Below are 22,203 nucleotides of genomic sequence, written 5' to 3'. Positions count from 1 at the left end.
GCTTCTGACTGGCTTTACAAATGGTCTGTGTTTTGGGGGATGGGTCTCATTGTTTCAGCTGTTTTAAAAAGGAGCTTAATTGCTTCTGAAATTCATCCCAAAGGAAGGATGCTGTCATGCTGACCAGCTTCAGTGAGATTTCACCCAACATCATCGTAACAGTAGCCTCCCTCCCTTTGTAATCTGCAATGTTCCTCTAATCCATAACTCTCTTGTCCAGCAACATACATAATTCAACATGATTTCAGTTAGCCATTTGGTGTGACCAAGTTTCCTGGGGTGCCATAAAATTTGTATACAGTCACCAGTCCTGGCTCTCAGTTTTCTGTGATATTATTTAGCTGTAATTGATCCCTAAATGTCTTCTTCCATTAATCAGTGGAAGTGTTGCTAATGTGCTAGACAATACTGACCTCCTGTGGTCCAGCAAATTCTCTCATTCAGCATGGGTCAGGTCCCAAGGGTGCCAGATGAGAGAAGCTCAACGTGTAATAAAGGTGTAGATTCTAACACAAGCATTAGGTGTAAATATCTGTATTTCTAGCTAAAAGATTCCACCATTTTGTAAATTAAAAGATCAAGGCAAACTTCAAGATTAGGATTCTACTTATTATATAAGGATGCTTTATTTAATATACTTCAAGCCCTAGTCTCTTTGGTTGTATTGAAAATTTCAGGTGATTCTTTACATATATTTTTGTGTCATGCAATTTTTACTTATTCATAGTAGCAGAACAATTTAATGGTAGTATTAATCGTAATTCTTTAAACACCCTGCATGTTTAACTTATCTTTTTTGCTTGTGAATGGTCATTCTTTGTGCTTAGCTCTTGCCCTGCCCAGTGATCCTTTCTGTAAATTGCTCACACCATGGCACCTCCTCCTTTCTCTGTGAATTAGGATGCTTTCTCTTTGTGAGTTGGGCCTTCAGTCATGACACTTACAGCCCCCACCTTCTAGGGTAACAAAGTCTCACCAGACAAGCTGCTGGACGTTGTCTCAGATGCCCTCATTGTCCAAGTATCTAGTCCTTGAGCCATTTCCCTGTGTTAGGTAGGGGACTCTCTGGCTAACAATCTATGTCTGCTTAGTCTCAGACATTGCTATTTCTTTGGGCACCTTCTTACCCCATATGTCAATCTGCTTGCCTGTCTCTGGGATTACCAATTGAGAATCTCCGCTCGTCATGGCTAATTCACTTTTCTCCACCTCTTGTCAGACTACCCAGTCCTGAGGCTTATTCTCCCCCAGGAGCTTCTCCTTATCAGTGGTCAACTCCTTTCCCACTGAGTAGTGACTGCAGACGTCCTCCCTGCAGCCTTTCCCTAGTCTCGCTTCCTGGTTCATAATCTGATCCCAGCTCCTACCCACACCTGGGCTTCATCTGTCCTTAGGCCTTATCCAGCCTTGGTTCCCCTCCAAGTGCATAAGGTGAATTTACCCCTTCTGAACCAAATTAGCCTGCTCACAGGTTGTGTGGAATACACACCCCACCACAGTGCTGTTAAAATGTTTTCCTCTGTAGAAATCTGGGACACACAATTTCTGTTCTGTTGTGTGACATTTTGGGGTTTTCATTTTTATCGCTACAGCAAAGTCATGCATACAGTCAGCACACAGCATTTGTTTCACTGCGATGTTTCTCAGTGTGATGTTTCAACCTATTTTTCTTTCAATGTTCACAACACCATTGGCCTAAAAGGAAACACATATCCCATTTAATGCAACTGTAAAGGGGGAAGTGGAGGACAAATGAGGGAAAGCCATGAAATGTATTTCAGTTCATGGTCAACACAATCAACATTGTTTTGCAGAACTTCACACCTGAAAATAAAATAAGTAAGTGTTGTTTTATTCCCAGAGAAAAATAATAAGAAATACAAATATTTTAAATGAGATTAGTAGTGACTCTTCAGGCTGTGTCAGCACTAGTAAAAATAGCTGCACCTTACCTTTCTGCATTGACAATGGACTGACAACAGGGAGTCGAGGTTGTCCATACTCTCTTTATGGGATTCGTCAGACAGGGAAGAAGGAACACATAGTGTCGTGGAGAAGGAGGACACAAGCCTTGTACCTGCAGTTTGATTCTGAAGGTACTTCTGAAGTTAGTAGGCCTGAGTCTGCTCTCACTTCCCACTGTATTTACACCACGATAGCTCTAGTGACTTCAGTAATCTACATTAAGAAAAGAGTCCAACCCACTACACAGAGATTCTGCCCTGTGCCTCTTGAGAGACATTGCCTAGTAGGAGGGGAAGTAAAGGTGACTCTGCCCTTTCACGTGTGTCCATGATTTGCCTGCACTGGCAGAATCCTATTTTACGAGACCTAATTTACAGAGGAAAAAAAAAAGGCAGTCCAGTAGCACTTTAAAGACTAACAGAATAATTTATTAGGTGATGAGTTTTCGTGGGACAGATCCACTTCTTCAGATCATAGCCATACCAGAACAGACTCAATATTTAAGGCACAGAGAACCAAAAATAGTAATCAAGATTGACGAAACAGAAAAATATTATCAAGATGAACAAATCAGAGAGTAGGGGGCAGAAGGGAGAGGGGGGAGTTAAGAATTAGATTAAGCCAAGTATGCAAAAGAGCCCCTATAATGATCTAAAAATTCCCCTCCTGGTTCAAACCACGTGTTAATGTGTCGAATTTGAATATAAAAGAGAGTTCAGCAGCCTCTCTTTCCAAAGTAGTGTGAAAATTCCTCTTCAGTAAGATGCAGACTTTCAGGTCAATAACTGAATGGCCCACTCCATTAAAATGTTGCCTGACAGGTTTGTGAATCAGGAGTGTTTTTATGTCTGTTTTATGCCCATTAATTCTTTGTCTAAGAGAGTTTTTGAAGTCTGCCCAATATACAAAGCATCTGGGCATTGTTAGCACATGATGGCATATATGATGTTAGTTGAGGAACATGAGAATGTGCCCGTGATTCTGTGAATAACCTGGCTAGGTCCAGTGATGGTATCTCCAGAATAGATACGTGGACAAAGGAAAAGTTGTTGCAAGGAAAAGTTCCAGGACTGGTGTTTCTGCGGTATAAACTGTGGTTGTGAGTGAGAATCCTCATAAGGTTGGGAGGTTGTCTGTGGGAGTGTACAGGGTTGTCACCTAGCGCCTTCTGGAGTGTGGCATCCTGATTAAGGATAGATTGTAGGTCTTTAATAATGCATTGCAGCGGTTTGAGTTGGGGATTGTAGGTAATGACCAGTTCTGTTCTTGGCTTTTTTTGGGCGTATCTTGGAGCAGCTGGTCTCTGGGTATTCGTCTGGCCCTGTAGATTTTGTTTTTTCAGTTTTCCTGGTGGGTAATTCAGGTTTATGAATATTTGGTAAAGATCTTGTAGTTTTCGGTCTCTGTCAGTAGGATCATAGCAAATGTGACTGTACCTAAGGGCTTGACTGTAAACAACAGACCTAGTTGTGTGTGCAGGATGGAAGCTAGAAGAGGGTAGGGTGATAGTGAGAGTATAGTGATCTTCTCATGAACCATAGTAATTTCCCACTGGGCTGCTGGGAACCTCTGTACATAGGGCCTTGTGCACATCACAATTTTTTACAAAGAAAATTCACAATAGGGTAAATTAAAAAGCATTAAATGGCATAGATTATGCATGAAATTATTTTTAAACTAAATCAGTTTCAAGGAATATGCACAGAATTAATTTCACTATTAAATGTAATGAATTTTGCAACTGAAATCATTAGTTAACACAAACATCTTTAGTCCACTACATGTTCAGCTGTTTCTGCTTAAAAGCTTTTAATTAAAGTTTGCATATCGTTAGTTGGGTCACTTGTTCCTCTTTCATGGGTTGACTCTGTGCAGTCAAAAATGGTCATATGAAAAAAATATTATGCTTAGCATCCACAGAGGAAGAAAAATATCACCAGGTCAGTTTTGCAGTGTTGGGAAGTGTTCTGCAAGCTTCCAAAAAGCAGTCAGTGAGAGGTCACTTTTGCATTCCTTTGCCTAAAACCAGTAGCTCTCTGATTCAGTTTTCTAGGCATGGACACCAATGGGAAGGCATCCAAGTTTAGTGTACGTGCTTGAATGGGATCAAACACAGTTCAGCTTTAAGGAATCAGAGTGCTGGCTCAGTGAAACAGGGTTCCTTTCATTCATATCAGGGAGATAATAGTTTGAAAGTTTATCTGCAATTTCAATAAAAAAATTAATAGGTTGGTTTTAAATCCCTGCTGTTACTCACATTTATATGCTCAATAAGTGTTAATTATGTCAACAACATTATTGTACAGTGGAAGAACACAAATCTTACATCTTTTAAACAATTTGATTACATTAGCAAACTCTTTGCCTTCTCCTGTGATTGAGTTCAGTCTGTAATATTTCTGATTTGTCCAGCAGATGTTTCCTTCAGCTTCTTGTTTGGTGTAGTTTCCATTTCCTCGTCCACAAAACTTGTACAGTGGAACCCAGCTTGACATAGCCATGGCTGGGATGACTTAGTTGGGGTTGACCCTGCTTGGGGCAGCGGGCTGGACTTGATGACCTCTTGAGATCCCTTCCAGCTCTGTGATTCTACAATTCTAACCCTGAGATACGTACACTCAAGTCACAAATCTTGGGATAATGGGATTCAGAGTGGTGGGGAGCTGGCACCTGGTTCCGGGCTTCCTGCCACTCACAGGGGCTGGGAAACTGACTAGTGCAACAACACTGGTCAGTTTCCCAACTCCTGTGAGTGGTGGGCAGCCAGAAGCCAGGCACCAGCTCCCTGGTCCTGTTGGTGAAAGCAGCTGAGAGCCTGACTCTTGGCTGTTGCCACTGACAGGACAGCTGCTGCCATGGACAGGAGTGGGGAACCGGAGTGGTAGCCTCACTGTTGCCATCCCTGACAGGAGTGGTTTCCACGTTCCTGACAGTGGTGGCAGCCGTTCCTGTCAGTGACTGAAGCAGAGAGTCAGGCTGCTGCCCCTGACAGCAGCAGTTTTGCAGCTCCTGTCAGTGGTGGCCACCTGGCTTTTGGTTGTCGCCACTGACAGAAGCTGAGAAACTGACCAGCAGGGCAGTGCTGATCAGTCTCCTGTCTCCTGTGAGGGGCAGGGATCTGGGAGCCAGGCTGCCCACAGGAGTGGAGAAACTGACCAGCTCAGCAGCACTGGTCAGTTTCCTGGTTCCATGCTGCTCATAGGAGACAGGAAACTGTCCATCTCTTCTTCTCTGGTCAGTTTCCTGGCTCCCCTGAGTAAGGTGAAATTTTACTTATGGGGGGTTGTGCAGGAACACAACCTCTATGTAAGTCAGGGGTTTACTATAATAAGTAGTGTAACGTGCATTGTATTCCACAACAGCATACCAGCTTCCTCCTCTCATCTCAGAGGACAATTTCACATGGGCCATTTTTACACAGGCCACTTCCTTCAGAAGTGGCATACTAATACACAAAGCGAAAGATGCTAATGAGGCACAGATGCAAATTCCCCGTGCCTCATTAGCATAAAGTCACGTGATTTGGAGTCTGGAAGACCGTTCTTCCAGACTCCAAAATGCCATGTAGAAGCATGGCCCCAGGAGGGGCTTCCGTAAGGAAATCCTCCTTCTGGAGGCCCCTTCTTCCCAAAAATTGTAGGGAAGAAGGGGCCTCCGGAAGAAGGACTACCTTCCGGAGCTCCCGCCTCCCAGGGCCGCGCTTCTACATGGCGTTTTGGAGTCCAGAAGACCATTCTTCCAGACTCCAAATCACTTGACATTATGCTAATGAGGCACGGGGAATTTGCATCTGCGCCTCATTATCATCTTTCGCTCCGTGTATTAGCATGCCGCTTCCAAAGGAAGTGGCCTGTGTAGAAATGGCCATGAAGATTTGATACCAGGGCTTGGTCTGTTGTTTTTAGATAACTCTTTAACATGTTATTTTCTGCTTGGAGAAGCTTTAAAACACTTTTTGACTGTTGCTGGTTTGTCAGTGTCTGGTAACCAGTCAGATGCCACCTTCCTGGTTATCATGCCTAGTGGTTGAAGCAGAGGTCAAAACTGAGTGCTTAGACGCCAGGGACAAGCCAAGTCAGCACTGTAACCAGATTCCAGATGCATGCCAGGGCTTGAAACTAGGTGGTCAGAGTCCAAAGGTTCAGAAAGCATCAGGAGATGGAGGCAAACTGAAGCCCATCAGTCACAGGGCTGGAGGAAAGTCAAGCAAGGGCAAGGGAATGAATGGAACAGTCTTAGGCAAGACTGGGGCAAGAGGCAAGAACAGGAATAAGAGCAGAATGGGAGTTCTGGAAGTGTTGATGTGCGTCAAGGCTGCCAGAGGGTTCCCAGTTGTTGCGTACACTGATGTGCAGCCGTAACAGGGTTGAGGAAGTACCTGATCTGGAGGGTGAATACACTCAGACTCTGCTTCCTGCTAGTTGATGCCACATGCCTGAAGATTCAGTCACTACACGCTTTGCAAGAAAAGTTGTTAGTTGATATGTGCTTTATTGTGAGTCAGTGTGTCTGTGCTGGAGGAGCGCTGTGTTGGGGTGCAGACAGCTGCCTGGGCCATGCCAGGAGTGACTTTGGGCCCCCCCGCCTCTTTGTTCACCTCTTGAGCATTACTGTTAGTGAATATTAATTATTTTACCCCACCTTCTCAGTGTATTAAAGAGTGATTAAATAAGTTTGCGTTGTTTTAATTGTGCACAGTATTTTTTAGGGGTGAAAGTAACTACATTTTCTTACAGGTACTGTCATATGTCACTCCCTTGGGGGTAGGGATTTGGGGTGTGCAATATGACAATACCTGTAAGAAATTTAAGTGTGGTGTAGAGTGGAGGATTCTGATAAAGTTTTATCAAATACCCAAAATTTAGATTGTATGTGTTTCTTTTCCTCCTTACAGATTTACACGGATTGGGCTAATCACTATCTTGCAAAATCCGGTCACAAACGATTGATAAAGGACCTACAGCAAGATGTGACTGATGGAGTCTTATTGGCTGAAATCATCCAGGTTGTAGGTGAGTGAGTGTTTCTTTTTATGTACTGTGTACATGCCAACTTGGCGAGAGCCACAGCTTGTTTTTTTTTCGCATAAATATATGGGAAAAGGAAAAAGAAACCATTTGGAATTAAGATGATGATTTTCGCCTAACAGGCTTTGATAATTACTTTGATAAAGCCTTATTTTAAGGGATTATGGAAAAATATTTGAATTTCTTGATAAGATCTCTTAACACAACATTATCACCCAGGACAGCTGAAGGGAAAAAGAAACCGATGAGGTGTTTTTTTGTTTGTTTTTGGGGGTTTTTTGTTAGTTGACTTGTGGCCTTGCTTTTTATCTTTTTGTTATCTTTGTTCCTGTTATCTTTTTTAGACTAGTCTGGAAATAATTCACAAAGACAATGGTGTTATATTAAACCTGCCACTTTGGATTTGGTCTGAAAAATCCCAGTGTGCAGTTAGGAATAGTGAAGGACGGGATCTGTAAATAGAAGAAAAGAAACCCTTAATCTGTTTTAAATAAGGAAGCTCATTTATTGTCAGGATGGCTCCAGGCGGTATAGGGGCTGATGTCAATGAGAACTGAAGATACAAATTGGGCCCTGTGCAAGGATCCACATTTCCCCTGCTATGGTTTGTTCATTATTTCCTTTAGACAGTGGATCATCCATCTGGTGTTTAGGCTATGGATGGAGCTATAGAGAATGACAGAATCAGGAAGCCCATTAATAGGAATTAGATTGACTGTTACTGACAACAAGCCTGACAGACTTGAGATGTAAATGAAGAAGACAGTAATGAAGTAACTAGACGCCAAAGCTTGCATGGTTACATCTGGTACAAATGCTCTACAAAAGAATTAGGGACCCTGAGTTAAGTTTATGAATTTTTGTGTGGGGTAATCAACTGACATAAATTGGCATTGTTTCTATTGATGAAGAGTGGTAAATCGATTTGTACCGGATGAGGATCTGGCCCATCCACACTGAAGAAACATTACATTTATTGCTGTCTGAGTATAGGACTCTGAAAACTATCCATGTAAAAACAAACATAAATTTCACATGAATTACTTATGTACCTGTGTATAACAAAACTCCATCCAATATCTATGTAATTGTGTACACCAACACACATATTTTAATTGGGAGATTTTCAGAGACGTAAGTGGGAGGCAGGCACCCATGTACAGTTAACTTCAATGAAATTTGGTCACCTACCCGCTTTTTGTGCTTTTTAAAATCTACCTCACATACAATTTCACATTTGTAACAGTGCTGCACAAAAGCCTTGAGTAAAACATGCATATAAAATCCTATTAAAAACAGTGTACCTACATGTATCGAATACTTGCATGTATATTTCCATGTGTACCCACTTCTGAATGCTCTCATAGGTTTCAAAATAGTTCTTTGTGAAAAACATTCAGAAGAGTTATTTTCTACTATGCTTGATTTAAGTCATCTTTGCATTTTTCTGCTTTTTCCCCATTGCTGCTTTAATGTTTGGCTTTAGCATTTTAAGACCCAGCTGTGCAAGATTAGTACCTCAGGTGAAAGATTTTGTTTTCCATAGATTTGTTTCCAAACAAAAGAAAATCCATGTTTAAACTCACAAATTCTAATTTAATCGTCCAGATTGGCACTGAAAGGAAAAGGAAAATATTCATTTGCATCTCTTGCGTTATTGCCATAGGCAAACTGCATCTCATTGTCACATTAGAAGTGGTAACTTCCACACATGGAAACAGCTCCAGCTACAACTATAAAACCATGACCTGCCCCATAAATAAGGATTTGTACTATGGAAGCTTCTTAATGGTAATTTCTTTTTCTGCTCTGCATGCAGTGCTATCTGCTATGTGTGATGATGGTTACAGGAAAGCAGTAGTACCACAGAGAGATCACTGTTCTTCTCTGGGTGTTGGTGGTGTGTCTGATAATTATTCCAGGTTAACAAAACCTTTTCAGATGAAGTGGTTGATTCTGAGCATTCCTTTTGGTCACTGCATGAGTTTTGCATTCATGACTTAAATTGGTATTTCAGTGCTAAGGATGATCTACAAAAGGAAATATATTTGTGCCTTTTTATGAAGAATAAAGAATAGCTATTGAAAGGGTTTCTGTTGTCTTCTGAATTGTTTTTCCTGTTTTTTGTTTGTTTGTTTTGAACATTAGAAATGCAGGTCTTGTCTTCCCTTTCCCCCCCAAGACATTGTGTAAATAATTAGAGAACTGATAGGATTATGCCATTAGAGATACCATGCAGTTAAACCTGATTAATTAAGAAGGGATGTAATTTTATGTTGCTTCAGACTCTTTTTTTCTTTTTTGCTAACATCAGTTTAGCTCAAATGCCTAAATAGCACAGCTGAGAGACGCTGTCATTGTAAAAGGATAAAACATTGTGCCCTTTTGGGTGAGATCTCAGAAAACTCATGATCTACAATGAATCCTCGAGGAAAAACTAGAGGAAAAACAAGCTTGGCATGACTGATATTTCTAAGGGGGAAAAAAAAGGAGAATAAGTTCTACAATAAAATTGAAGCATTTGTTATACTTCATAAGGAAAGGGAAAAGAGGGCACAAGTGCCTTTTAAGGTCCTAAAATATCTTGGCTGTGTATTCCCTTTCTTATCGAGATAATTTGCTAAACTGTCAGGTCTCTGGACAGGCTTAAATGTTCTTCCCATGACACCTTTTCCTACAGTTCTCTGAGTGAGTTAAAGTGTTTATTTTTTGTTGTTGTTTTTTGAAGTTCACTCACCTTTGTCTGCTTCTCTCACTCCTTTTTTTCCCTGAGGCTGTGTCCAGAGCTCAGGTTTTTGTCAACTAAATGACCCTTTTGTCGACAAAACCTGGGGAGCAGCCAGATTGCAAAGCGCATTCTGTTGACAGTAAGTTGACAGAATGAAGTAGTTTTGCCGACAGCTGTAACCTGCTTGCCATGAGGAAGAACACCTCTGTCAAGGGAGATCTGTCGACAAAAGGCAGGTGTAGATATGCCGGGGGGGGGCCTTCTGTCCACAGGAAAGTCCTGCAGGATGCCACACAGGTGCCTCAGTGGACACCCTATCCACAACAATCAGCACTCTATGGTTCCTCCCTCTGCACCTTCTTAAAGCTGCAAGGGGCCCATGGAACACTGTGCCAGGAAGCTGAGAGCATGGGAGCAGCCATGTGGCACTCAGCTCTCCCCTATGCCTTCACATCTGCATCCAAGCAGAGATGGCTGAATTCCAGGCACCACGCGATCCCCCAGGCCCTCAAGGGAGCAACCCCAGGGGTGCCAGGATCCTCCCCGGGACTTGAAGAGGCATGTCCCATCCTGGATTGGAGCAGAGATCCAGGCCCTGCTGGATTTGTGGGCCAAGGAAGAAGCCTTGCAGGATCCCAGAGCCAGGCACTGCAATGCAGACATTTATAGCTGGATGATTGAGGCCCTGGCAGACTGGGACCACTCAGGGTCCTGCTCCCCCTTGGGTTTGCGGCTCCCCTCCCCACCATGTTCTGAGGCCCCTCCACCCCTGTCCCAAGTGCCACCACATGTCAAAGTTGAGAGGTCCTCCACCTCTTATCCCAAGCCCCCCTACCTGGGAGGCAGGCCTCCCTCTTGCCCTCCATAATGTTGTGCAGTATACAACAAGCTCCCACAATCATAGGTATGTTGTGTTCCCCCACATTGAGGTGGGTCAGCAGGCACCTGAACCATACCCTGAGGTAGCTGAAGGTACACTCAGCCTGCATCGTGGCACATTTCAGGTGCTCATTGAATTGTTCCCTGCTGGAGTCCAACAGTCCAGGACACAGCTTTATCAGCCATGGCTTGAGGGGGTAGACCGTGTTCCCCATGATGCACATTGGTATCTGCATGTCCCCGACTGCCAGCTCTTGGCGGGAGAATAATGTGCCCATGTCCAGTTTCTGGCACAGGCTGGATTTGTGGAACTTGTGGATGTCATGTGCCCTGCCCAACCACCCAATGTAAATGTCCATGTACTGTCCATGGTGGTAGACCAGGGCCTGCAACCCCATGGAGAAGTAGCCCTTTTTGTTGATGAACTTGACCACGCAATGCTCCGTGGCGCACATCAGGAGGTGGGTCTCATTGATTGCTCCAGCACAGTTTGGGAACATCGAGGCAGCAAATCCGGCCATGACCTGGTCCGGATCTCTCAGACAGATGACCTTCTGCAGCAGGGATTGAGTTGATGGCCTTCATGACCTGCAGAGGGAGGTGACTGATCACACCCAACAGGGATCGAGGGAGGGAGTACCTGGGCCCTTGCAGGGGATCCCCGACCCCTTCCCATCTGCTTCCCCCGATCTGTCTGGGCCCCCTGGTGAGGCTGACCCCCCCACATCAGCAAGGCTGTGTGAGAGAGGGATGGCACGACCCTTCACTTCCTCATCTCCACCTCCCAACCCTGCATCATGAGGGTCCTCCTTCAGCCGGAGGCCCTCCCCCACATTCAGGAACTGCAGCCCGAGAGTGTGTTACCTCCATGAGGTGGGCCCTGACTGTGGACTTTCCCGTGCCAGACTGGTTGCCCATGACTGATTGCTGTTGGGGCTCGTGAGCTTCCAGAGACCTATTGCAATCTTCTTCTCCCTGGGAATGACAGGCTGCAGCTGGGTGTTGCGTCTCCGAAGGGTAGGAGTGAGCCAGGCACAGAGCTCCAAAGAGGTGGACTTGCACATGCAGATATTCTGAAGCCACTGCTGGTCATCCCTCCTGCTGTGGTGCCTCCAGATCCGCCTGTGCACCATAGCGGGCAGTTGCAAGTGTGTATCTCCTGCAGCCAGGGAGATGATCCTGAAGATGATCTCGGGGTCAACCTTGCTGAGGAACAAGAAGGCAGCTGCCAGAAAGTTCAGCACAAGCCGCAGCATGTCTGTGTGGGGCCATTGCAAGCCCAGGGGCAGCTCCAGCTGCATGGCATCCAGGGACCAGCTGTGTCACCTGCAAATGCAGGGCAAGCACAGTGGGGGCTCTACTGTCCCTCCACATGCGTAGGTGAGCCCACAGCAGGGGCAGGCAATGGCTGTCAGGAGGGGTCCTGTTAAGCATTCAGCCCTGCAGGGCTCTGACACTGGCTCTCGGAAGGAATTGGTGACCTGCAGGCATGGCTGACGTGGTTCTGGGTGGCTGTTTTGCCAAGAGATCAGCCAGTCTGTCTGTTCGTCCTCTGTTGGGAGAGCAAATTGCTCTTTCGATGCATCTTGGTGCCTGGACGCAATCTGTCGACAGAAGTTTTGTCGCAAGATATCTTCAAACACAAACTTATGTTGACAAAAGCCTGCGGTATAGACGTAACCTTAGAGTTGTGAAGTCTATCATTTCACGATCACTTTTATCCAAATTGCCTTCAAGCTTCAAATTTGCTACCAATTTACCTACTCCTGTCATTAGTAGCAAGACTAAAGTGCTCCCCTCAGTTATATTCTCCACCTTCTGAAACAAGACACTGTCTCCCCATTACATTCAAAGAAACATCCTGTTTGTGAGATTATCTGTTTGCATGGTAAACACCTTGGAGACTGTCAGCACATAGCAGGGCCATCAGAGTGAATTATTACTCAGGTTTACAAGGTCCGGCATATTCTCTTTCTATCTGTACATTCCTGTCACTCAAAAACAGATGTGTATTTCTGGCAAGAAAGGAAATCTCATGTAGGAATTTATACCTTGGTAACTTTCATTCACATTTGTTATAACTTGGCATCTATGTTTTGAGACAACAGGCAATTCTAAAAATATTTGAAACCTGGTAACAATACGTTTGACACCTGGGTGACTTGCTATGTAAACTTCAGGTTTTTTTACTAGCAATGGTGTGCTGTGATTATTTTGTGTTGCTCAGCAACATTTTTTTTTCGTAATATTCTCAATCCAGCTGGGAACTTCATTAACAAAACGATAGGTTATTTTGAGTCAAAGATTTGCACATCTGTATAGCTTCATATCTATGCATATTCCCACTACAGTCACTGGAACTTCTAACATATGTCACTGTCTGCAGAATCTGAACTTCAGATTGCAAACTGTGGGTCAGGAAATGTGTCTTATGGGGGGCAGGATGTACAGAATTGTGAAACGCCATTGCGTAGAGTGCTAGACCTTTCTTCACTTGGCAAACTAACGGTATTGATAGGCTGAAAGGTGTGATGTTATAGTGTTGCACTGGCACAGCATCACAGAGTTAAGATGTACGTTGGCACAGATGATTTTGACATTGTGAATAAAACCAATGTACTCAGTGCATGTATACAACATGCATACAGTCAGAATCACAGAATCACAGGGCTGGAAGGGACCTCAGGAGGTCATCTAGTCCAGCCCCCTGCTTCAAGCAGGATCAACCCCCACTAAGTCATCCCAGCCAGGACGTTGTCCAGCCCCTGGTGAATCCATGTTGGCTACTTTTGATCACTTTCCCCTCTTCCAAGTGCTCCAAAATGGATTCCTTGAGGATTCCCTCCATTATTTTCCCAGGGATTGAGTAAGGCTGACGGGTCTATAGTTCCCTGGATTGTCCTTCTTTCCTTTTTTAAAGATGGGCACTATGTTTGCCTTCTTCCAGTCATCTGGTATCTCTCCCAATCTCCAAGAGTCTTCAAGGATAATGGCCAAAGGTTCGGCAATGACCCTGGGGTGCATTAAATCCAGACCCGTGGACTTGTGCACATCTAGTTTTTCTAGATAGCTCAGAACTTGTTCCTTCCCCCCCAGATGGCTGCCCTCCACCTTCCCATACTGCATCGTCTAGGACCGTCAAGGAGAAGTTGACTTTGTCTGTGAAGACTGAGGCAAAAAAAGCATTGAGTACTTCAGCTATTCCTGCATCATCTGTCACTAGGTTACCTCCCTCATCCAGTAATGGCCCCATACCTTCTCTGATAACCTGTTTATTGTTCACATGCCTGTAGAAACCCTTCTTGTTACTCTTCACATCCCTTGCCAGCTGCAGTTCCAATTGTGCTTTCGCTTTCCTGATTACTGCCTGGCATTCTCCAGCCGTATGTTTATACTCCTCCTTAGTCAACTGTCCACATTTCCATTTCTTGTATGCATCCTTTTTGAATTTAAGTTGACTAAGGATTTCCCTGTTAAGCCAAGCTGGTTGCCTACCATGTTTGCATTTCTTACTATGCAGCGGGATTGTTTGTTCCTGTGCCTTCAGTAAGACTTCTGTGAAATACTTCCAGTTCTCTTCAACTCTTTTCCCCTTCATCTTCATTTCCCAAGGGATCCTGCTGATCCGGTCTCTTAGGGAGTCAAAGTCTGCTCTTCTGAAATCAAGGGTCTGTAAAGTGATACAAAGTCTAAATGGCGAAGAACTACACCTGAGCCCCTGAACTTCAAAACTGAACTGGCAATTAAACTTTTGCTTTTTATTTCGGTTGAAATTGTAATTGAGAGATCAGTGGAATTGCCAACATAATCAAAATGAACTTTTCCCTCCTCCTCTTCCTCCTCCTTTCTGGGCTACTAATTGTCGTTGTTGTTGAAATTAAATACAACCATCATGGAGTTATGTAAAAATGGATCAATTTACTGAAAGTAGGAGTTCCATGGTAATTATGATTCACCTGTAGTAGGGAAGGAGGAGCTACAAGAGGTTCTTAATGATACACCCCAGGGAAAAATTCCAAGGGAAAAGAGAGAGAACTTTTCCGTAGATATTTATCTGAGGCTGTATTTTTGGTGTCTGCCAATTTCTTCTGTTTATTGAGTCCAGCCTTTTGGAAGCTGAATGTAATGTGATATTCCAAAAGTTATAAAGGTAGCCACTGGTGGAACAGAAATTGAAGTCCTTGTACTGGAGTATTGGAAGGGATTAAATTGTTTGCTCAAACTGCAGCTAATTTGAAAGATTGCATGGTATATCCTTGCATTACCCTGTATTACTTACAAATCTCTCTCATTTCCAACATTCAAAGTCTGTGTTAAGATGCCACATTTCTACTCCCATGCTCATTAAGTGGAGCACTTCAGTTTTCAAAAGTATACTCTACGCTTACAAAGAGGGGCCACTTACTGGTGTTGGCTTTGCAGCTGCATTTTCTATAATATCCTTTTCCTTTGTACTGTTTGTATTACATTCTATCTTATCCAGAGATATACATATTTGGGATCTGATGCCATTGAAATCAGTGAGAACTTTGTCATTGACTTAAATAGGAGCAATATCAGACAGTCTACTTTTAGAAAGCCATTTATTTAATAGCACTGAGTTCCTAGTATCTTAGGGGTATTTTTTTTTCTATTAAAAGCAGTTATATTACTATATTTCAAGCACAGTAGTCTTCATAAACTATGGACAGAGATGTCCTATTTTGTCAAACTGCTGCCTCTGTCACATGGCTGGTCTCTCAATTAACACTGTTGCTTATGAGGTGCTGTCTGTTCTTCGAGTTACTTAAGAATGAATCAAAACAAAAAGCAGTCAAGTAGCACTTTAAAGACTAGCAAAATAGTTTATTAGGTGAGCTTTTGTGGGACAGACCCACTTCTTCAGACCATAGCCAGACCAGAACAGACTCAATATTTAAGGCACAGAGAACCAAAAACAGTAAGCAAGGAGGACAAATCAGAAAAAGATAATCAAGGTGAGCAAATCAGAGAGTGGAGGGGTGGGGGGGGAAGATCAAGAATTAGATTAAGTTGAGTATGCAGACGAGCCCCTATAGTGACTCAGAAAGTTCACATCACGATTTAAACCATGTGTTAATGTTCCGAATTTGAATATAAATGTCAGTTCGTCCGCTTCCCCTTCTGCAAAGGAGCGATAATTTCTTTTCAGTAACACACATACCTTGAGGTCATTGACAGAATGCCCCATTCCATTAAAATGTTGACTAACTGGTTTGTGGATCTGGAGTGTTTTGATGTCTGTTTTGTGCCCGTTGACCCTTTGTCTAAGGGAGTTAGAAGTCTGTCCAATATACAAAGCATCTGGGCATTGTTGGCACATGATGGCATATATGATGTTAGTCGAGGAGCATGAGAAAGTGCCCGTGATTCTGTGAGTAACCTGGTTAGGTCCAGCTGCCACAAGGTGCAGAGCTCTGGAGAACAGAGCAGCCACCCAGTGGATTTGCTCCCTGCGACTCCAAGGCACAGGGTGCCAGGGAACAGGAGCCTTGCAAAATATGGGTCAGTTTGTCTATTTTCTTTAAAAAGTTGGGACACCTGTGAGACAGCTTAAATAAGGGACTATCCCAGTAAAAATGGGACAGATGGACACCTTAGTATTGGGTTACAGTCCTTGCTGCCAGCCCAGAAGCAGGGGGGCTGAAAGCCAGAGATGGAATCCAGCTTGCAGCCAAGTATTAAGAGAGCCAAGATGTATGACTAGCTGGGTGATACCTGCCAGACGAAACAGGTCATGCAGGCAGCCCCTCATGTATCCCCAGTCCAGGCTGAATCTGTCACATTCAACTGTTCTCCAGGGAAGCAGAATGGAAAGAACTGAATTTCAGCCAGGCTGCCACCAAGGGACACTTCAGTCTCTGCTAAGCAAGCTGCCAGTATACTCCTGAGCCGTCCCTTCTGGCAGCTGTCCCGTGTACCTGCTATTCCCAAGTCACCTGAAGTCTCTGGGTGGTGTGGACAGTGCTTTGGAAATTGAAGCCAGTGAGTGGAACAGGAGAGAATGGTGCTAGTGGGGAAAACTATCAGTGAAAATAGCCATTGACAAATTCGGGGGCAGTGAATATTTTCAGCTATGAGCTTCAGTTGTGTGTGTTTATGGATGGAGGGGAATGGAATATCTCAATGTTGCTGTGATTATAGAAGTAGCTGCTGGGGTTGAAGGTTGTTGAAATAGAATTTGAGGGAATGTTGATACAGAATTTAGTCTCATGTGGGGTATGTACACTCATGCCCACATCCGTGATGCAGTGCATCAACCAGTTTTTAAGCATTTGGTAGTATAAGGAGTTATCTGTCACTTTAAGAAATGTCAGCACAGTTGTCTCCTTTTGAAATGGTGATGACCTTGCTCCAGCTGTCTCTGGATGAATGACCCACAAGAAAAATTCAGCCACTGAATGGGTCTCAATGTTTCACATATTTGCTTTGACTGGTCAACTACAGTTTATGCCACTTGATTTAGCTGGTAATGAGTACTCTGGAAATAACTGGTATGTGTCCTCACTACACTTGTTGCATTACTTTTTTAAATTTGTTTTTCAGCAAATGAAAAGATTGAAGACATCAATGGCTGTCCAAAGAACAGATCTCAAATGGTAAGTGATAAAGCAGCTGTTCACACGTTACTCAGTACCTAATGAAGTGTGACAGTTAATTTTACTGAGAATTGTGGAATACCTGCATCAGTACAGAAGAAGGGGAAATCTGAACAGTTAGAACAATGTTAGATCGCTTTCTCATCCTATTGAAGAGGAGGATTGGATCTGACTCTTAGCACAATGTATAAGGGCTAAAGTCTCATAGGCTCTGTTAAGATCGTCTAGATATTTTAGGTCCTTTCCCGAAGAGAGAAAATGTTAATCTATTAATGGTGGTCATGCTGAAATAGAAAGGAATTTGCAAATATTTCTTTGGAAGTTGTTATGAAAAAAATTAAAATATGCATTTTAACTGTGATGGGTTTTTATCTGCACAATGTTCTTCTTTATGTGGTTTGTATTTAATCTTTGAAACCAAGCACCAACAGATACAATAGCAGAACTAAACACATGCATTACATGAGAGTATGTTTCCTGTTAGGAACAGTTCAGTTAATATTATAGGCAAGATATTTGAGGATATTTGCAGTAATAAGGTAATTTAAAATGTACTGTAAGAAGATGATTATTTAACTTATTATATTTTAAATGGCGGTCTTTGTTCTGTATTTTTACACAGAATCCGTGTTATACTAATTCTGAATTCCATGTTATGAATCCATGTTACAATATTATTTCTAAATTACAGCTGAATACTGAATTTAGGATTATTTTTGTATTACTTCTGTACCATATTTTCCAAGTAGTTTTAATTCTTAATTTTGTTCACTGTGGGTTCCACTTGTCTACATCTGATGATATTAAGGGCTTGGCAGCAGTTTTCTACCACAGACCGTGAAACTTGTTTGTGTTTTACTCTTCCGTTTTTCCCCTCCTTGAGGTTATCTTCTTTGTATTCACAGTGCAACCACTTCTTAAAAAAGAAAAACATCTCTTCAGATTTATCTTTGCTACTTTTACTCCTTGGTAGAGATTGGCTGCTATTCTTGCTGTAGCCACTGCAGCTGTCTAGAGTATAAATACATCACGGAAACTTTCAACATCTCTGTAGTTTAAGGTTTCACAAATGTGTTGTAAGAACTGAATTTCATTCCTGGGCTAGAAGTGATACCAAATTACATAAAAAGTCCATTACATTGTAACTGAAAGTTAGATCATCTCACTTTTTTCTCTCAGTACTAAAGTATCTCTTCTGGGGTTGCAGCCAGTGCGGACACCAAGTGGTGTTTCAGAAGCCAGGTTTGGGCATAATGACTGTCAACGTGCATGCTAGAGCAGGAGATGTGTAACGCACTAAAAGGGGACATTCTCCTTTCTCTTCCTTCTCAAAAGTACTGACCCTGCAGTCCTGGTCTGTGCAGGAGGATGTGTCTGCCCTGTCCCGTTCGGTTTAGGATCTTTAGCACTGTAGCCAGTGTTGAAAGTTCCAGTGCTTTCTCAATGGAAGCAGAAGATCATCATGGCTCTCCCTTGTATTGATGTGCATATCCATAGGGTTGTCCATAACCTAACACTAAAAGGCTAATGTTTGTCACTGTCTGTGCTCTAAGAACATAACACATTACAACACAGAGAGTGAAATGTTTGCAGTCATTTTTACTGGATCAGTGAACAGAGCTTTTTCTCTAAGACAGGTGCGGGCAATAATTTCTAATGAAGATCTACTCCAAGAATTTAGTGAGCTGTTGAGAGGTGCGCTTTTCTATGACGTTAATGGAGGGGGTGTGTGGTTTGGGATGGAGGTTTGATGCACATAGTAGCTTGGGATAAAGGTTTGGGATGCAGGAGGGGTGCAGAGTCTGTGAAGAGGTTTGGGGTGCAGGAGTGGAGTCTCATCTGGGGGTAAGGTGTAGAAGGGGGTGTAGGGTCTGGGAGGGGTTGTGACCAAGAACAGAGGTACAGGAGGGGTTACAGGGGCTTGGCTTTCGACTTGGGAGGGGTGTAGGAGGTAGTCAGATGCTATGGGCAGGCACAGACTGGGAGGTGCTTACCTTCGGCAGTTCCCAGCCAGCAGCCCAGTGGGATCTTTGGGCATGCTCCCTTGCCTGCTGTGTCCACATATGCCATTCAATGCAGCCAGCTGCTGAGTCTCTGCATAGTGACTGCATCCCTTGATCATTGGAGGCCATGGCTTCATCTCCATTTATCCCATTTGGGTCATTCCCACCTCTGATGACACCGACTTTGTCAGCAGATAGGAATAAGGGGATTTCGAAGTTGCCAAGATACTTTCGAAAAGGAGCCCCGTCTGGACGAGCCGCGCAGCTGCAAGCCATGTCAATTTCGAAGTGCCGTGGCTGCAGGCATTCTAATGAGGCACTGAATATGTGTTTCAGCGCTTCATTAGTAAACTTCAAAATGGCCATTTGCATGGCCATTTCGAAGTTTTGGGCTAGTGTAGACACAGCCTGAGAGAGAGATATCTCTGCACACCCTAAAACACAAGGACTGTTAGTGTGCCTGGCCCTTGTTCTGGTGGCATTACAAAGTTCCTTTTGTCCTCCCTGCCCTCACAGGAGGACAAACAGTCCCCCCTAGATTTTTACCTTATTGTTCCATCACAGCTGTGTATAATTACATGCAAAAGGCATCATCACAGCTTACTATGAAACTGGACTACGTGATAAATACAATGAAATGCCTTTTCATACCTGTCCACTAGATACATTACAGAAGCTAGGCAACTGTTGTCTTTTTTAAATATTCATCTATTATTTCACTGTCTAGTAGGGATGTAAAATCCAACTAAATCAGTTAACTGGTGAAATGGGCCCGCCATGAACAAAGGCTGCTCTGGCTGGGCTGCAATGCTCTGTGCCTGCAGCTGGCCCCACAGGCCTGAAGCATCCCCCTGCTTGCCATTGGCAAGGGCTGTTTCCACCTCTTCTCCAGTTAGCCATAACTGGTAAGCCTCAATCATTTAGGATGAGGATACCAGTTAACCATGAACATCCCTGTTTTCCAGCAGCTGATATTAAAGATTCAATATCCACCCCAGAGCTTGCAGTACCATAGTTCCATCTTTCTACTTATTGAAAGTTACTTATAGATACTTGTAGTTACTTGTGAATGGGAGGAAATTATGGAAATTATAGCACTTTGTAATAAAGAGCGTAGCTAGATGTGATGACTTTAAGACACATAACTTTAAGAACATGCAAAGTGTATATTTTGTCTGAAGCTTGAAAGATGAGTATTAAACTGGAGAATAAGACAAGAAGTAAAGAAAAGAAGCATGATTGCATGGAATTAGAGAGCAGTGGTGGAGAGCTACGTTAAGTGAAGAGATGTTTTAAAAATAGAGATTAGAAAGTGGACGGGGGGGACGTTTGGTGTAGCGGGACAATGCGGATGTTGTGGGCACAGGCAGCAATGATAAAAAGGCTGAAGTGTACGTAGGAGGGGATAAGTGGTGCATTAATGTAGAAAGCAAGTAGAAAGAAGGTGCTGATATGTAGGCAGGGGTAGAACTGTGCTGTGCCTTGAGCATCAGGCTCAGGAGTTTTAAAGAGATGAGGCGCTGTAAAGGGATTTAAGGAGGAGACTGATATGACCAGAGAAGCAGGAAAGGATGATTATTTTATTCAACAGTTAAAATGAAGAGGAGGCACATGGTAAGGGGCTGAGAAGTCTGAGAAGGGGTGCTTACAGAGATTGGCATGAGAGGGAACTGGAGTGTGAGCCAAGATTTTGTCAGCATGGGTAGAGAGGAAGAGACAGATTTTAGAAATGTGAGAGGGAGAAGTGTAATGACAATATTTGACACGGGCCTGGATGACCAAATACAATCCCAGTATCGTATGAGTTTCAAGGAGGAGGAGAACAAAGGAACTGTTAATAGTGAGGAAGGGAGAATGGGGTGAGAGAAGGATGAGAGGGTTTAATTTATCCAAACTAAGTCTGATGCAACAGTGGGACACTCCAGAGGAGATACTGGAGGAAGCAATGTAGCCATGGCAGCAAGACCACAATTTCCACAGATATTTAGGATAGGAAATAGCTGTGATAGCCATGAGGTGTCTGTGGTCATATGTTGTCGTCATTTTTAGTGGTGATCATTCTTGTGCATCTGTCTGTGAAAAAGAGTCACCTGTAACAGTTTGGCCCTTAGTGCCCTGAAATATTGTCTGTGATGCAGATAGCCTATCAAACTGCATAAAAGAGGGAATTCAGCCTTTGCTACTGTTTGTTTGGCTATATATTGCTCAGCGTTAGTCTATTTTCAGTCCAGTATGGGTAACGCTTCTTATTAACATCATTGTCGCAACTCCTTGAGTAACAATCAGACCCGTATTATCAGTACAGTGACTTTAACTTGCAGTGGAATCTTGGAATAGCTGCAGTATGATTAATGTCTTGGATGTATGCATGGTGTATACAAGTGTATGTTATTGAAATAATTGGATCTGCAGCTACTTACGTCAGGTGAGAATCTGACCTTATGTGTGTAAAGGTCACTAAGACTACATCTACACTTGCATTCCTCTTTCGAAAGAGGAATGCAAATGAAGGAAAATGCAAATGCAAATGAGGCACTGATTTACTTATCTCTTTTGAAAATAAACCACTGTTTTTGAAAGAACTCTTATTCTTAATTTCTTTTAGGAATAAGGGTTCCTTTGAAAATTGGGTTTATTTTCGAAAGAGCCATGTCTACACTACTTTTTTCTTTCGAAAGAATCTCTTTCAAAAAGAGATTATGCAAATGAAGCATGAGATGTGTAAATCAGTGCTTCATTTGCATTTATGATTTCCTTCATTTGCATCCCTCTTTTGAAAGAGGACAAGTGTAGACATAGCCGAAGTGTTGTTGTGCACTGACACCCAGATATTTAATTACAGATTTATCGGTTTCAAAATCAGCTTCTTTAGGACCTTGCTTTCCAGTTTATTTCTTATAGTCATTTTTGCTACAGTTAGAGACTTGAAAATTCCCCCCTGCAGTGTCTCATTGTTAGCACCAGTTGCCATCTAACCAGCATAG

The 22,203-nt window shown here is 43.1% G+C and overlaps 1 protein-coding gene across 6 annotated transcripts in view; it reads left to right on the top strand.

Moving 5' to 3' along the window:
• NAV2 (neuron navigator 2) overlaps nucleotides 1-22,203 on the top strand; it is a 359,017-nt gene that overhangs the window by 102,188 nt on the left and 234,626 nt on the right. For 5 of the 6 annotated variants that reach the window (XM_074997678.1, XM_074997676.1, XM_074997677.1 and 2 more), the window contains exons 2-3: nucleotides 6,860-6,977; nucleotides 17,164-17,216. In XM_074997678.1, coding sequence (XP_074853779.1) covers nucleotides 6,860-6,977; nucleotides 17,164-17,216 — 171 coding nt within the window. Of the gene's footprint in view, nucleotides 1-6,859; nucleotides 6,978-16,552; nucleotides 16,603-17,163; nucleotides 17,217-22,203 lie in introns of those variants that run through there. The other variant, XM_074997681.1, reaches the window with a different exon arrangement.

The sequence above is a fragment of the Carettochelys insculpta genome, chromosome 6 (assembly GCF_033958435.1).
Source record: "Carettochelys insculpta isolate YL-2023 chromosome 6, ASM3395843v1, whole genome shotgun sequence".
In the NCBI taxonomy this organism is placed as follows: Eukaryota; Metazoa; Chordata; order Testudines; family Carettochelyidae; genus Carettochelys; species Carettochelys insculpta.
This window is presented reverse-complemented; position numbering and strand designations above follow the sequence as displayed.